Below are 17,924 nucleotides of genomic sequence, written 5' to 3' on the forward strand. Positions count from 1 at the left end.
CTCCGGACGCGCAGGCTCAGCGGCCATGGCTCACGGGCCCAGCCGCTCCGCGGCACGTGGGATCTTCCCGGACCGGGGCACGAACCCGTATCCCCTGCGTCGGCAGGCGGATTCTCAACCACTGCGCCACCAGGGAAGCCCAAAAGGCATGCTTTTGAATGGTCATTGTCTATGAGAATTTTTCACATTCTGATAAAATCTGGTAGACTGCTAAAATGTTCCATCTGACATCTAGAAAATCAAGTAGCTGATTCATATTACAAGTGGGCATCTCTTCTAATCTTAATAAAGTTTGGGATGGGAAGAGGTTTGTAAGAGGTGTGCCTAACTTCCCTCTCTGCTTTTAAATATCATACACGTTATCTACGATTTTGAAATGAAAAAGTGGCAAAGCAACGCTCAAGGCACTTGAGATGGAGTCTTGATCCTTATGGCTGTAACACAGAACAACACAGCCCGAACCCCAAGCTTCATGTGAGGGCCAGCTGATGGAAATGTATGGTTTCTGAATTATAGGTAAGGAAAACAGACATACGGCTTCCAACTCCGGGAAATGTTCTAGAAACTGAGCCACGTAAGTCACGATGGACTGCTCGTCTGGCGTGTCAACCATGATGTCTGTTAAGAGAGACACAGGAGTTAGAAGGACACGCAAAACACGGTTTTTATTTATTTAAAACATTTTTAATTAAAAAACTGTTTTCCAGCTTTATTGAGGTATAATTGACAAATGAAAATTGTATATATTTAAGGTGTACAACATGAGGGTTTGACACACATACACACTGTGAAATAATTCCCACAACCAAGTTAATTCTCACATCCATCACCTCACAGAGTTACCTTTTTTGTTTTTTTGGTTTTGTCTGGTGTGCTGAGAAACCTTAAGATCTACTCTCTTAGCAAATTTCTAGTCCACAATACAGTATTATTAGCTATAGTCACCATACTGTATGTTAGACTCCCCAGAACTTATTCATCTTATAAGTGAAAGTTTGTACATTTCCCTACTTTTCCCACCCCACCTCCAACCCCCAGCCCCTGGTAACCACCCTTATACTCTCTGGTTCTATGAGTTTGGCTTTTTTAGATTCCACGTATAAGTGAGATCATGTAGTATTTGTCTTTCTGTGCCTGGCTTACTTCACTCAGCATAATGTCCTCCAGGTTCATTTGTGTTGTGGTAAATGGCAGGATTTCTTCCTTTTTCATGGCCGAATAATATTCCATTGTACATATACACAGCATTTTCTTTATCTCTTCATCCACTGATGGACGCGTCGGTTGTTACCATGCTTTGCCTACTGTGAATAATGCTGCGGTGAACACTGGTGTGCAGATATTTCTCCAAGATTTGCAATTTCAATTCCTTTGTTTTTGTTTTTTTTGTTTGTTTGGGGGTTTTGGGGGGGCTTTTTTTTGGTTTTGGGGGGTTTTTGGTCATGCAGTGCGCCTTGTGGGATCTTAGTTCCCTGACCAGGGATCAAACTCAGGCCCACAGCAGTGAAAGCACTGAGTCTTAACCACTAGACTGCCAGGGAATTCCTGAGGTGGCTGGGGTTTTTTGTTTTTGTTTTTTTAATTTCATTTCCTTTGGATATATATTCAGTCGAGGGTTTGCTGGATCACATGATTGTCTATGTTTAATTTTTTGAGGAACCTCCATACAGTTTTCCATAAGAGCTGCACCAATTTACATTCCCACCAAGAACACGCGGTTTTTACATGGGATCTTGGGATGCTTGATGGCGAAGGATCCCACAGACCAGGGAGGTTTTTTCTCTTTGTTGTACACTTCAGGAAATCTAGGCCCAGCGAAGGGGAATGATTTGAGTGAAGCCTCACAAGTGGCTGATGAGCGGAGAAGGTGGAATGAAGACTCCAGCTCTCCTTGTACCCAAGATTCGGCTGCTCCCTACTGTCTTAGTCCCTCCCTGCCAGCAGCCAGCTCACTGCGTGCCCCATCAGCGAGTCTGTTGAGCTGGGACCCTCACACACTGCCAGAGAGAGCCCTAAATTAGCCTAATCCACATGGAAGGCGATTTGACAGAGATAACCAAATGCGCTAAAAAGGTGTGTACTTTCTAGCTGTGTCATTCCGCTGTTGGGACCTGGTCCTGGAGGAAATAATCTGAGATGCACACTGAGCTTTAACCAATAAGATGTTCATTGCAGCGTTGTATATAAACACGACTATTCTGAAACAACCTCGATGTCCACCAGTAGTAAAGCGCTAAGAAAATTTTGGTGCACCCACTAAATGGACCATTATGCAGCCAATAAAAATATGTAATGAAGATCTCCTATCAGCATACTTATCTCACAATTATAACGTTAAGTTTAAAAAAAGTAGGATACAAAACCATACATACACTGAATGATCCCAATTAGGTAAAAAAATTGTAATTAGATGTAAGGAAAAATACTGGGAAAATGATCTCAGTGGCAGGAATACAGGAGATATAAAAATGACTTCATTAGATGCTTCCGTATTCTCCAGATTGGACGGCAGGTGTTACATACGTACCATATATATATATATATATATATATATATATATATATATATATATATATTACGAAGAAAGAGAAAGAGAGAGAACCACATCTACCTTCTGGCTCCAGGAGCCTGGGGATGTGAAGGGCGTCGTGAGCGATGCTGAAAGCCTTCTCCAGATTTTCCCGCATGGAATCTTCTAGCGCCAGCTTCATGTCGACCAGGCTGGGGTCGATGGCCTTGATCACGGCCAGGAAAGCCAGCCCGCTTCTCCAGCTGCCTGCAAAGTCCTGCACCGCCACGCCATACCTGAGGAAAAGCAGCGGCCTCAGCGCAGGTCAGTAAGCAGACTCAGGGATGCCTCGCTGGCCTCTGAGCAGGGCTGGGAGCTGCTGACCTGGGGAGGCCAAGACGCCCCAGGCCCTGAGGATTGGGATAGCCGCACTGAACCTTCGCTATATTGCCCTTTCCAGACAAACAGGATAGGAAGGTGTACACCACACGAGGAGACAAAATAGAACCTCGTGTTTCCCAGTTCCCAGATATATACATATTTATACACGCATATATATAAAGGAGTCATTTTGTACACTGTTCCTTTTATCCGTGGTGTTCAAAATGCAGCAAACATAGATGTGCTGTGTAAAAAAATGGAGCCAGAGAGCCCCAAGTTCACACGCCGGCTGCCCCTCTGTGCTTCCAGTGCTGTGGCCTTGAGTCACATACCTTCTAAGCCTCAAACTCATTTATAAAACAGGGCAGCTGTCACGGGCAAGTATTAGGCTGAATCCCCCAAAACGGCCACGTCACGTGGACGATCTAATGTGCGATGCAGATGGCACATGAAAGCCACTCACTAAGGGACAGCGAATGTCATGATTAATGTAAATAAAATCCTAACATTAAAAGTGACAAAGATAGATAATCCTGCCAGGCACTAATTTCCTTTGGACTCCATCCCTCGAGACCACATCCGCCCCCGTCAGTCTCTCAACTGTGATCCCTGAACCCTCTTTGAAAAAAATCCTGTTATTTAGAAATCATTTGAGATTCATAAGGAGTTGCAACAGCGGTACAAAGGGCCCCTGTAGACCCTTCACCCAGCTTCTTTCAACGGCAGCATCCTACGTTACCGGCGTGTGTTATCAGAACCGGGACACCGACGTGGGTACAGGGCTATTAAAACCACAGACCGAATTAGGATTTCATTGGCTTCAGTGTCACGGGGATGCTGTAAGTGCCATGACATTTTGTCACAAGCACCCATTCCTGTGACCCGTGCCACAATGGCGATACAGACTGTTCTACTCCCCGCAGAGGCCCTTCCTCTCTGTTATAGCCACCCTAACTCCTGGCAATGAGCTCACTTTTGGTTGATTTACTTTTAAATACCATTTACTGGTCGCTCACGTTAATCAACTCTATCACGCTTAGCCCCTTAATCAAAACCCCAAAGATCCAACTTCTCTCTCATCTTTTATTTTTTTCCTGCCATCTTTTATTTCCATACACTGGGGAGCCAGGATCCATTGCTGAGCACTTACTAAGTGCTGGTACTCTGCAAGGTGCTTTCACAGAGCTTATTTCATTTAACCCTAACTCTCCCCTAAGGGGGTGAATGGTAAGTCACCATCTTACAGATGCAGCTTAGAAAGGTAAGAGATTCACCAGGGTCTCCCCAGCCTGGAAGGGGTTAAACAGAAGGCCAGGAACTTGGTTCCACTTCACCCGTCTCAGTTTTGGAAGGGCCAGACCTGACTCTGATGGGTTGAAGCCTTTACTGTTACTCGTTTTTAAGTAGGTACAGACTCTGAAAGATACCCAGAAGCTTAATAATAAATGTGTCCAGGTTATTAGGATCCAAGGGCCAGCCCCACCTTGGGATTTACTGTGTTGAAGGCCCCTGGGATTTCTATTCAAATTCTATCATCAGCTTTCTGCAAACCAAACACTGGGTGAGTACGGTTTCGTGTGCAGAAACAGAAACTGACAGAACTCCCTTTTCTGCGAGTCTATGTGAAGCGCCGGGCACATAACTGAGTAAACGGTGATGCCCTTTTTGTTAGCCCTCCTCCCCCTGCCTGGCAGCAGCACGGGGTGCTGGGGAACAGGGCGTGCGGCTTACTTCCTTGTTTTCCTCTGCACCCATGTCAACAGTGTCCTGATGGCCTTCCTCTGGTCTTTCACCGATATCACCGCACTCCTCTCTGCAGTGGGCGTAGGTGGGAAGGAGGAGTCTGAGTCTGTGCCCCCCGAGCCGGGTGACAGGCTGGAAGATGGAGAATTTCTGCTGAGGTTGCCGGTGAGTTCTTTAATCTGGAAGGAAAACGGCGTTTCAGACCCCGGAGGCAGACCCAGCACAGTCCCTCGTGGACCCCGGCTGGAGGGACCAGCTGGTGCAGAACTGGTTCTCCAGATCGGGAGAAACCCCTTCCTGAGGGTCGTGTGTCAGGGGTCAGGGCAGTACTCGTGATGGCCTGGCTGTTTCTTGTGGCTTGTGGTGCGTGCAATGATGCTTTGCAGGGAAAATCATCTCTTCCTGGAGTCTCTTTAGCTCTGGCCAGAGGCTGCAGATGAGGTCTTCCTGACCTGACTCCACCTACCCCTACCCCGTCCTTTCATGGCCGGCGCTCCCAGAGTGCATCATGCTGTTTCAAGCCCCACCCGCCTATGCTCACCCAGGTCCTGCTGCCTGGATGTCCCTCCCTTCCAACACTGAACTTCTGGCTACTCAAAATGTGCTCTTACCATGGGGTGCCTGTGAGAAATGCAGAACCCCAGGTCCCACCCCAGACCATTTCAATACCACCCCCATACCAGGTGACTGGTATGCACAGTAAAGTCTGAGAGGCACTTGTCTAGCGAACTCCTCCTCATCCTTTAAAACCCTGCTCTGGTGTCACTTTATCCAGGAAGTTTTCCCCTCCCCGCTTCCCCCTCTGAGACGCTTGCCCCAGCTTGGAGCTTTTACAACACTCTGCTCATATGCTGATCGTGGCCTGCATCACAGAATTCTATAATATGGGACTGACTTGTCTGAGATACCAGAAAGTCATGAGAGCAAGACTTTGTATGCTCAGAGCCTGGCACATGGGAGAAACGCACTAGACGTTTACCAAATAAATGAGTGACGATCCAGAGTGGAGTTAAGGACTTTTTACACATTTCAGGACGTTTCCAGTCTATCAGGGAGTTGAAGAACAAACATCAGTAACTGAAGCCTGTATATGACACTGGACAGTTGACAAAGGCCTTTCCCACGTAGCATCTCTTGATGCTCACCACACAGTTGGACCACTGCTACCATTTCACAGATGTGGAAACTGAGGCTCAGAGGGAGGCTTTGGTTTTTTAAGTTCAGGGCTATTGTCTCCAAGCCTTGTTTGAGCTCATTCTTCTCTGAAACGTAAGCATGAGCCTCTGTGCAGATCATTTTTACGCTTGGGAGACCCATTAAGCAACGAGCCGTGATTTTCTATTTCAAAAGAGGGGGATTTTAGAAGATGAAACATCAGCTCACTCCCTCCTACTCAGGGAAAAGAACTTGAGCACAATTTGAAATATCTCCTTCATACTCCAGCCACAGACCCTGTCCTTGGCTCTATAAAATCTGCATTTCCAGAGAGAGGCTGAGGGTGCTAAGGATGGAAAGACAAGGTCTTTCCTGTCACACACACCTCTTCCTAGAGCTATCTTTGCACAGGCTCTTTAACCGTCTCTGATGAACGCAAGTCATTTTAGGAAAGTAACTCTACCGAGTTCAATTTTTGGTTCGACGTATTCCCCAGCTCTTGTGACGCTTTAGAACAAAACTACTTGTCGAAGTAAATATTTAAATCTTCAGGTGCCAAGAGGAGAACAGAGCTCACACCACTTTTAGAATCACAGGAATTCAAAATCTTTAGCAACCAGCTTCTTCTAGTTCTTTCCCAGGAAACGGAAAAGTCGAAATCTGTTAGAAACGAAATCTCACTGTCTCCCCCTCCATCCAGCTCCACTCTCGTGTTGCTGGAGATCATTACCGTGTGTTATGGGAAAAAAATGATTTTACCTGGAAGAAGAGGATTATGTTCCAAATCAGCCCCAGGACCAAAGAGGGGTTGCCATCTGCTATTTCTGCCGCATCGATGCTAACCAGTTTTACCTGGAGAGAGAAGCAATTTGTAAGCTTAACAAGAGTGTCCAAATAGGATGCAACATGTTATTTTCTGATGCTGTCGTCGTGGGTCTGTTTCTCTTTCTCACCTGTGCTGTTCGGTGCTGCCCCAGGCCACCTCTCAGGGACCCCAACATGCAAAAATGTATGTACGTGTGTCTAACAAACACGTGCACAGTACTTCGCACGCGCAGACGCTACGCTAAGCACCTTACAAGTATTCATCCTCATAACAACCCCACGTCACAGATTCTTCTATCATCTCTATATTTCCGGGAAAGAAGTTCCAGAGCAGTCTATGTAACGTGCCCAGGACACACAACTGGTAAGAAAGTCATCCTTTTCCAAGAACAGATGGAAAATGCCCAAGGTCGGTCTGCGGACCACACTAACACCACCAAACCTCCAGAGTTAACACGTCTTTGGGCCAACACAGAGCGCTGACATCGGCGATCAAGGAACACGACAGCTAAGACAAGTATCCATTACTAATTAGAAGTAGTGTGCGGGGATAAGGCTGCTACCCAGCGTTTCTGCATCTTTCTGCAACGTTCCGCAACAAAACACCCTACCGACTGGCTCAGATGGGCATATTTGAGGAACCCTTAAGAGATCACGCTATTTAGTTAACTAGTTCTGACCGCAGGATGATTACCCTTGGTGAATGCCTGAGGCACTGGTTTCCAAAGTGTGGCCCCTGGAGCAACAGCATCAGCCTTGTCACCTGGGAACTCCTTAGAAACGCAAATTCTCCCCCCAGAGCAACTGAATCAGAAACCCTGGGAGGCGCCACAATCTGCATTTTAACCAGGGCTCCAGGTGATTCTGCCATACGCTTGGGTTTGAGCACCACCGCCCGAAGTCATCATTTTACTCCGCAAACAAAACCCGAGTATGGGGCTTCCCTGGTGGCGCAGCGGTTGCGCGTCCGCCTGCCGATGCAGGGGAACCGGGTTCGCGCCCCGGTCCGGGAGGATCCCACATGCCGCGGAGCGGCTGGGCCCGTGAGCCGTGGCCGCTGAGCCTGCGCGTCCGGAGCCTGTGCTCCGCAAGGGGAGGGGCCACAGCGGTGAGAGGCCCGCGTACCGCAAAAAAAAAAAAAAAAAAAAAAAACCTGAGTATGTAGATCAGGGGTCTGCAAAGAGCCAGAGAGTAAATATTGAAGACTGCAGGCCACATCCGTCGGTGTCACATTTTTCCGCCTCTTCATTCTTTACCACCCTTTGCAAATGTAAACTCCACTCTTCAGGGGAAGGAGAGGGGAAATCAAGTAAATCAAGGTAAACTTTTTCTTTTCTTTTTTTGGTTGCGTTGGGTCTCTGTTGCTGCACGCGGGCTTTCTCTAGTTGCCGCACGCGGGGCTACCCTTCGTTGCCGTACACGGGCTTCTCACTGCGGTGGCTTCTCTCGTTGCGGAGCGTGGGCTTTAGGCACACGGGCTTCAGTAGTTGCGAAGCATGGGCTCAGTAGCTGCGGCTCGCGGGCTCTAGAGCACAGGCTCAGTAGTTGTGGCGCACGGGCTTAGTTGCTCCGCGGCGTGTGGGATCTTCCCGGACCAGGGCTCGAACCCGTGTCCCCTGCATCGGCAGGCGGATTCTTAACCACTGCGCCACCAGGGAAGTCCCAAGGTAAACTTTCAAATCCAAATTTGGTTCATGAAATTCTGCTCAGGAGACTCGGGAAAGAAAACACAAAGAGAGTATCTCACACAAATACTTCTTTCTCTCTTTCCTTTGGGGCTTTTCTGACCGCACCCATCAGTAGGGCCTGGGCTTTCCTAATCACAGGTGAGAATCCTGAGTCCCTGGCTCAGATGTGTTTTGCAGGTTGATGCCCAGAGAATAATCCAGAGAGCACAAGCTCATCACTGGCGGGTTAGAGGCTGAAGGAAGTTGTCAATATTGTGAACGACAAAGCCAATCAAATTCAGGCCCAACAGCCCGTCCATATTCATCGTGGCCACACGTCCCATGGGACGAAGCCCCTGCGGTCTGTGGCGGGTCGTGTGCCCTGGACCCTCTGCTCCGGCAGCTCCCTCCGTTTTTTGTGGCTCCCTGATCGCATCCCAGCGCGGGGGAGTCACATCAAAGCACTTAGTCAAGGTGACAATCCTGGCCTTCGCTACCCCCGGAGGAAGCCCAGCACGGCCTCTGAGCTGAGGTTCACGGAAAGTGTCCCAAAGTGAGAAATCACAGAGCTGCCTTGTAGGGATGTGGGGAATAGGATGGTTCACCCTCTTGGGACAGGGAGGGAGGGGGGAAGCGGGGAGCAGCCGCCACCTTTGGAGAATAAAGCGCTCTCCTGGCCACGGGGACTGGGGAGCCTGGCTGAGGGAAGGCGGGGATTGTGGATATTCCCGAAGACCTTGCCTCGGGCGCCCAGCCACGGCTTGGTTCTCCCTGGCAAACAGACGATGTAGCAGCCAGACATGAGTCAGAAGCTTCAGGGACGATGTCCTCCTCCTCCTCTTCCCGCTATAACTTGGCTGTTTTCGCCACACGGACAATAAAGGGACCAGCTGGCTTCTGGGGCTATTCCTTCTCCCCCTCTGGCTGGCACGTCCATCGTGGGGCAGTGGTAATGGTCATCACGGTCATGCCCTCCCCGGGGAGTGCTGACTTCTGCCCAGTGGTTTTCATGGGTTAGTCATACTATACCCATTGCAGAGATGAGGAAGCTGAGGCTCAGAGAGGCTGAATGACCTGCCGGAGGTCACAGAGCTGGTCCTGTGGGGCAGCGGGTCTCTGACACAGAAGTGAACACTATACTCTGAGCCTCACAGTTTTGGGGGAGAGAGGGAGGGACAGAGGCTGTCCACACTAACAGCACCTGAATCCTGGGGCAAATGGGACCTGACTGCTGCCCCTCCAGCGCCCGCTTGGCATTGATCACCCAGTTCTGGGCACTTTTTTGGCTCAGGAGAGCCACTGTGGCCCGTCCTCCCTCGAGCTGGGACAGTGGGAAAGGAAGGGGCCAACAGGGGCCCAGGAGCGCTCTGTGGATTCTGGCAATGGGAAAGAGACTGCAACCAAAATGCCTGTTTCCACCTGCCTCACTCACCAGTGCTCCCTTCCCCACGGGGCCGTTCACCTGTCTCACCTGCCGGCCACGGGAGCCAATGGGGCAAAGAGCTGACATAACACAACCACATTTGGCATATTTCCCGATTTTTTAATAAAAAATAAAGGAGAAGGGAGCTTTACTGTTCTTTCTTTTGTACCATAAGGCAGCTACTGCAGTTGGGGAAACATTTAGGGACGGATTACCTTCTGTAATCCGCCAGGCCTGCCACCCCTGAGCATGGGCTAGTCCTACCTGCAACACCCCCCAGCAGGCTCCCAGGCTGTTTGTTTTTTCGCTTCTGCAGGATCACCGCTCCTTCCCTGGGCCCCTGCAGTGATGAGCGGCCTGCTGTCCGCGTGAGGCCTCTTCTGCGAGACTCTAAGCTCCCTGAAGCGGAGATGTGCTCCTAATGCAGCTTTATGTCCCCAAGGCTGAGCACAGCCCTGGGCCCACAGAAGACACTTTGTAAATGCAGGGGGAGAGTTCTGCCTGCAGGACAGACCCATCAACACGTGGCAGCTGGCAGAGCAGGAAATTACTTAGGGGTTCACAAGCTGGAAGGAAGAACAGTGAGTATCCCGGGCAGTGGTCCCAAGGCCCCACGTTATCATAAGAACAAAGCTCTTCGGAATTCAGGGGTGGACGCTGCCCAGAAGGGCCACGCCTAACGCTCCCTTCCAGGAGCAGACAGCGGCGCTATGGAGCTGGGGAGAGGTAGCAAGAGCCACAGCTAACGAACGCAGCCCTCGCACTGTGCCCTGTGCCCGCACTTGGCTAAACCCCACCTGGACGGGCACATTCCATCCTCAACAACTCTCTGAAGTAGGTTTGGCTCTCATCACCTCTATGTAACAGACGTGGAAATGGAGGCTCAAGGCGTCTACATCATTTTCCAGGAGGGGCAGCCGTGGCAGCGGTGCCCTGAACGTGCCGTCAGCACCGAGGCGCATGGCGAAACTGACTCTGCAGAGAAGCCAGCGTTTTCACGAAACGGGACGTGCTTTCTTAAAAGCAGCTTTATTGAGAGATACAATTCGCATCCCATCCAATTCACCCAATTTAAAATATACAATTCCATGGTTTGTTGGCATGACCATAATTTTAGAGCACTTTCATCACCTCAGAAAGCAATCCTGTACCCTTTAACTGTCACCTGTCTAATCCCCCAAACTCTCTCAACCCTGAGCAACCACCCGTCTCTTTTCTGACTCGAGAGATTTCCCTGCTGGACGTTTCATAGGAATCGATTCACAGCAGAAGTGGTCCTTTTTGTCTGGCATCTTTCATAATGTTTTCAAGGTTCATCCACACTGTAGCTTGTATCAGCACTGCATTCTTTTTCATGGCAGAATAATATTCCATTGCATGGACAGACCATATTTTGTTCATCCCTTTGTCCATGGATGGGCATCTGGGTTGCTCCCGTCTTTTGGCTATTATGAATGATGCTGCTATGACCAGAGCTGTGCTTTTTGGCCGTCACCACCTGAACTCCCTCCTAGGTCTGGGGCTTTCCCCACAGTTTGGGAGGCAGAGTACAGCGCCCTCTTCAAAAGCCGAAGGTGCTTTTCTCTGCCCTTGGCAGCCAGGACGTGGGCAGGGATCCACGCTTATCAGCCCAGGCCTTAGAATCTGAATGAGTGACACTGAGAGTTCCTTCCAGGGGCTGTGCTAGGGGCAGGGGGACAGTGCGGTAAAAACCCGTCAGCTTGCCCGACACATCGGCGTGTACGGTAGAACATCATCACAAAGTGCAGTTTGTTTGGGGTTCCTGGTGGTAAAGCACCGGGATCTGATCTGGGCTGATCTAAGCAGAAAAGGAATGTGCTGAAAGGATGCCAAGGGGTCACAGAATGACTTGGAAGACCGGAGAATCAGGGCTGGGATGAAACCCAGGGCTGCTAAGTGCCAGCACCACTGCACGGCCCCTCCCTCTCCCAATGCAGGGACCCACGTGGTCGTTAACTGGTGAAACTTAACGAAAGGGGAACTTTGGAAATTTCATCCCTCTAGGGCCATTCCTTCCCAGTTTTGAAGGACATGACGCAGAGTTCAAAACACAGAAAAGGCTAATTTAAGTGGAGAAAGTTATAGCAAAGGGGACAGAATTATGTAATTTTCCCCCGGCTCTTTTAGCCCCCTTTTCCTCCTTGCTTTTCCCATATTCTGAGTTCTAAGAAAAAGTTTTACACCCTGACATGCTCTTATCCCCCAAAATGAAAAAGAAAATGTCAACTAAATTCTGAACATCTGAGAGCCTGATGGAGATGGAGGGGCGGGCGGGGAGTCAGGGACTGCATCTCCGGCTGATGGATTAGCTGCGTGAGTTCTGTTACATTTCAACGTAGTTTCGTTCGACCATCTCAGCAGGGTCCCCTTTGCCCGCATCTCTTGTGACCAGCATTAAACTTCAAATCATGTCCTTTTTGTCACAGGGAAGTCTGTGTTAACAAGATGCGTTTCAAATACTTACATTGCTATCTTCCAAAAACTTAAGCGCTTTCGCTATGTTGTTCAACCGAAAAATACGATGGGATGAGGATCTGTATTCGTGCAGCTGTAACACAAACCAGAACAAAACAAGCAGTTAAGCCACGACAGGCACTCGGTCCCCAGCGGTGCCGTTGGATGTGCTTGTCTTTTTCTTTACCTTTTTCACATTGGTCTCAAGAGAAGGTTGGGGCTCATAGCAGAGCCCACACGGACCACATCCAAACCCGGGCACGGGGCCCCAGGACACACAACAGTACCCTCAGGCACCCCCGACGGTCACCTTATTTAGGATTCCCGGGACCAAACTCACTCGAGTTGGTGAAGGAGGGGAATCCAGGGGTTAAACAAGGGGCAGATTTGTCAAATTTTTCTCTCTGACCCAGCTCCTGGCTTTTGATACTCCTTCCCTCCTCCAGAGACTGTCGGTGACATGTTCTTCTCACTGCACTGATGCTTTTTGTCAGGGCAGAAAGCATCAGCCGGGAGTGTCACCCACAGCTGCTAAATCATCCGGTAAGCCCTCCCTGGCGGCCGCAGATGTTTCTGTTTTCTGGCCAAGAGTTTTGTGGACATTTATCCCAGGTCAGAAAGAGAGACAGACACACAGACGGAGACAGAAACACAGAGAGACAGAGAACAGAGAGACAGAGACAGACACAGAGAAACAGAGAGAGACAGAGAGAGAGAGAAAGGTGTTTGCACAAGCAAAAACTCTGACAATGCTAGTCGAACCCACTAGGAAGACCAGCAGAGGAAACTCATCCTGAAACTGAAGTCCATCCCCGCTCCTCCAGGTGCGTGCTTTACACTACAAGGCAGGCCGGTGGGTATCACTTCCACATGGTGGGAACTGCCAGGCAAGCTAATGGGTGAGGTCTTGGATGTTCTTGGCTGGGCTCCAGGATCAAAGACTCCCAACAGAGGGCCCGCAAGGACATGGTAGCTCCTGACCAGTGCCCTGGCAACAAAGTGGGAGCCTGGGCTGCTGGGAACACAGAACGAGGGGCTAGAATGCGCCTTTTCAGGAAGCCTATTAGAGACTATGCAGCCAGCGCATTGTGAGATGTGCAAAGAAACCAAATACAGTAAGTCCCCTGCGTATGAACCTTCAAGCTGTGAACTTTCAAAGATGCGAATGTGCGTTTGCACGCCCTCACGTAAGTTAGTTCACGTGTCTGGCGTACATTGCCACGTGCGTGCATCCTCTACAAGTGGTTGTGCTTTTGTGTACTTTACTGTACAGTACTGTATAGAGTACAGTAGTACAATATCTTTATTTCAAGCCCAGCGTGTCTGGAAGCGAGCCTAAAAGCAGTGGTATATAGCCGACTGTGTTAGATGGGTACCTAGGCTAACTTTGTCGGACTTAAGAACAAATTGGACTTACACACACGCTCTCGGAATGGAACTCATTCATATGTAGGGGACTTACTGTGCTCCTTTTACTGCAGTGGCTTTGCCCTTCCTTAGAATTCACAGTATCACTTTGCAGAGCCCCCCTGCGGCGGGGCGGGGAGGCTATTGCGGAAGCAAAGGCAAGGAAGGGGTGTGAGAAGCCTCCAGCCGCATTAGATCTGAGAACAGAAGTAGGGGCTCTTGACTTTAAAGCTACAGTTAAGAACATATCCAGAGGGGCTTCCCTGATGGCGCAGTGGTTTAGAATCTGCCTGCCAATGCGGGGGACACGGTTCAGGTCCTGGTCCGGGAAGATGCCACATGCCGCGGAGCAACTGAGCCCGCGGCAACGAAGACCCAATGCAGCCAAAAATAAAATAAATAAATTTATTTTTTAAAAAAATAACAAATCCAGAGAGGTCCACACGGGCTGAGCTATACCCCATCACGGCACTTTTGTATCAGCCATGCTGGGTCACTTGAGCCAAATCGAACGCTGGACTCTAGAGCCGGTTTCTCAAAATTGACACCACTGGTACTCTGACCAGATCACTGTGCCCCCTCAAGGAACCTCTGGCAGTGCCTGGGGACATTTTTGGTTGTCACACCTGGGGGTACTACCGGCATCCAGTGGCTAGAGACCCAAGGAGGCTTTTGCTGTTACACGTCCTGCGATGCCCAGGTCAGCGCCCCCATGACAAAGAACTACCCCAGCCGAAATGCCAACAGTGTGGAAGCTGTTAAACCCTGCTCTGTGAACTGGGGAGAGAGGACCGACCTATATACAGCAGATACAGGCAACATGGAGAGCTCTGGTGAAGATCCAAAGTGGAAGGAACCCCAAGATCAGCTGGTTCAATTCAATTTTGGTCATACTCACAAGAAGGTTCTAGAATTCTGTGTATCTAGTTTTAGCCTCCGGGTGGATTATAGATTTTGGCTGATAAGATGCCTTTCTTCTCCATCTTCCTGACTCTTAGCTCTCATTCTAGGTAATTTCATGGCTGGCCAGCTAAACTGTCATGATTCAGTCATGATCCTTAGCTACGGACTCACAGAAAACATGGGGCATTTATTTATTTACTTGCTAAAGTATATTTGCTTAGTTACACATGACTGTATCAGTCTTAGTCACCGAGAAAGGAATGTCGCCCTCCCAGGTTTCCCGTCAAAGGATTTATGGATAGCCAGGTATATGTACATACACATAGATCTGTACAGAAAAGAACCCTTTGGCAATGTTTTCCTTTGCATTTTTACTTCTTCCTAACCCTTCTGGAGCATACGTACCAGATTTCGCCCAGACAGGACTTCTAACAAAGCCATTAGGATTTTGCCATCTTGTATATCAACGAATAAATCTTTAACTTCTAGAGGTGGGTTGCACTGTGGAAGAGGGGGAAAGAAAGCAGCCGATTAGTGATCTGTGTAAGCCGCAGAACAATTTCAGAACTGCAGGTTTCACTGGAGAAAAAACTTCCGGACATCCAGATGTGCCTACAGGCAGCAGAGCCCATCCAAGGAGATAGCGATCCCCTCTCCCTGGAGGTGGCCCGTGGGCACTGGGTGCGCTGGGGAGCTGTGGAGGAGGCTCCGGGCGGAAAAAGTCAGAAGCCCCCTGCTTTCCTCTCTGACCTGGGGAGGTCTGAGGGACCTGTGTTGTGTCCACCAAGAGTTTGGCTGGGTGTGGCCCGGGGTCCGCGGGGCCGGCTGGAACTTCTTGGGCAGATGTCCCAGCACAGAGATTTCCAAACTGTGCTTCCCAGGACACAGCTTCAGCAGAGCACTTCAGGGAGCCCCGTGGGGGCAGGGGGGTCCCAGAGGAGGCTGATTTGCGGCACTCCCTTCGATAGCTCTTACTGGCCTTTATTTAGGGTTCCAGGAAGACTTTGCTTAAAGAAAGGTTTCTGTTGACTAAACAAGCTTGATAAAAACTCCTTTAACGCAGGATGGTTAGGATTTATTGAATCTTGGGGGACAGGGTCCAGGACCTGCATTTTTAATTAACCCCCCAACATAAATTCTATTTACTCTCTGGTATTGGGGCATTTGGAAGCATTAGAACACTTACTGCTCTTGGGGACAACGAAAGGGGGTGTTCCCACAGGAGACCGGATTAATTAGGGGACAGGAATGGCGGCTGTCACCAGTCAGAGAGCCAGGGAAATCTTGGAGCTGTGGCCCAGGCACCCTTTCCTCTGGGAAGGCCTCCTCTCCAGGAAGCCCTCCTCCCCGTGAAAGCCTTGGAGGGCCCATGTTGTCTTTTTTTATTCGGGAGGTGGCATTTCCTTACCTCTTATACAAGCCCCCTGACTCCCAGCTAGTCAAAATACCGGGGCAATTCCACCCACAGGTGCACAGAAAAGGGCTTTGCTTCAAGGGCAACAGCGACTTTGAACCCAAAGGCAAATTATTTTCTTTGCAAACTCCCCACTGCTCTGCAGGAACATTCCACACGCAGCATGACGGTATCAGGTTACCAAGACTCTTATGGAAATGTTATTCCTGTTAACGCGGGCAGAAACGCAAGACCTGAACAAAACAGCCCCTGATAGATGAACTCACAAAACTTCCAGTTAGCAGCCCCGACCGTGGCCAAACCTTGCTTTTGAGCTGAACCTGGAGAATAATTTCCATTGACAGTGTCTGTAAGAGCCTCAGCCCAGCAGCAGCGAGCGGGGCCTTGGCCGGCCTCCATCTGCAAGATGGCAGGAGGAGAAATTGAACCCACTCCAGTGAAAACACTCCTCGGGGCCCCAGACGTTCCATGGGCTTCATGAGATTGGTATGGCCGAGTAAACAGCACCGCCAGGGGTTTCTTAATGATCTAACTCCTTGGGTAAATTAAGGAATTTTTCCAGAAGCCAGAGACCCCGTAAATATTTCTGACAGCCTTCAAATTGCAGTTAAGCCCACTTCCCCGAGGAGTTCCTGGGTTTCCTTTACATGAAAAGTTGTTCTTGAAAGTCTCAAGGTTGGAAACGTGGCTGTGAATTTTGCCCCGTTTATTACGAATCAGTTTTAGGTGCTATCTGATTTATCTGTAGAGTGGGTGCTACCCACCTGCCCCGAAAAAGGAAGCAGAAAGAAGCATGGCCACGGAGAAAATTCTGGATGCGATCAATGCTAACAGAGGTTCATTTGGGGGGAGTGGGGGTGAGTGAGTGCGAGGGTATTTGCTCTATTACCCTCTGTACTTTTCTGTATTTATTTTTTAATTAAAAGAAAGAAAGAAAGAAATACACTATGGCTAAACTCCGTCCGCCAGGAGGAATTTCCAGCTACCCTGATACACATCAGGCATTAATTTAGGAGTTCAGTGAACTCAGATTTTGGGAACAGTTTTCCTTTTTTTCCAAAAATAACACTTCATTGTGTGAGCACTGCCGAAAATGCACCAATAGTCAAAACAACTGGCAAGTGATTTATAACGCTTCATCCATGATGTAGAGAGACTTTGCCCTGAAGAGTTCAGGAGCCTCCTGGGTCGAGCGTAACCCGTTCTGCAGGTGGGGAATAGAAGTGTGGGTGGTCAAGCGGCTGCTCGGGAAATATTATAGGCCTAAAGTTTACGCTACGTGAATTAAAATTTCGGTCAAGAGCTCCACTTCCTAAAAAACCACATTTATTTTCTCTGCTTTCTAATCATTTCAGTGATTTCCTCTAAGAACCTTTCTTTGGGGTTAACTCTAAGGGCAGTTAATATTACTCTTGTGCCTTTTAAGAGGAGAGGAGAGAAGAAAATATAGGTATTAAACTCACTGAAGTAGGATACTTGAATACCACCGGCTTTGAAAGACATGAGAGTACTGGCTGGGTCTATTTGGAGAACCAGATAGTGGAATTTAAGAAGATGTGAAGTGAGTAAAATGAATCCTGATAAACCAGCTTTCTTAATAACAAGAAAAATAATCTCTCCTCCCCCAGCCCCGGGGCAATTTAGAATGTTCTCTGTCGGGGGAGGGGGGGGTAGGGGGTGGAGGTGGGGGAACCTCGTGGTGAGGAGGGTTCGGATTTCTCCCCCTCCGAGCTGTTTATTTATCCATTTCACATCCTGCCCCTTCTCTGCTGCTCATCCTTGTGTCTGGTTCAGCTGCTTTTGTTCTAGGGTTTGTGTGCCTGAGAAGCCGGCAGACAAAATGCCTTCAATGTTGCTTGGCCAGAGTATGTTAGCAAAAAAAGAAAAAGGGGAGAAGAGGGGTCACGAAGTGCAATATGCAGGAGAAGCCACAGGAAGAGCTTTCTTCTCGGTTGTGGGATTGCAGCAGAGAAGCGATTCAATGTCTCCAGGCTTCTGTTTCCTCATTCGTAACAGGATGGG

General features: G+C 49.2%; 1 protein-coding gene across 1 annotated transcript in view; it reads right to left on the reverse strand.

The window, feature by feature from the left end:
* Positions 1–17,924, reverse strand: part of CLMN (calmin) — a 112,577-nt gene that overhangs the window by 16,144 nt on the left and 78,509 nt on the right. The window contains exons 3-8 of the mRNA XM_024131090.3: positions 14,894–14,989; positions 12,189–12,272; positions 6,548–6,640; positions 4,622–4,812; positions 2,612–2,805; positions 536–618 (exon numbers count right to left, since the gene is read on the reverse strand). Of these exons, the coding sequence (XP_023986858.1) occupies positions 536–618; positions 2,612–2,805; positions 4,622–4,812; positions 6,548–6,640; positions 12,189–12,272; positions 14,894–14,989 (741 nt within the window). The remainder of the gene's footprint in view (positions 1–535; positions 619–2,611; positions 2,806–4,621; positions 4,813–6,547; positions 6,641–12,188; positions 12,273–14,893; positions 14,990–17,924) is intronic.

Source organism: Physeter macrocephalus, chromosome 11, assembly GCF_002837175.3.
Source record: "Physeter macrocephalus isolate SW-GA chromosome 11, ASM283717v5, whole genome shotgun sequence".
NCBI lineage: Eukaryota > Metazoa > Chordata > Mammalia > Artiodactyla > Physeteridae > Physeter > Physeter macrocephalus.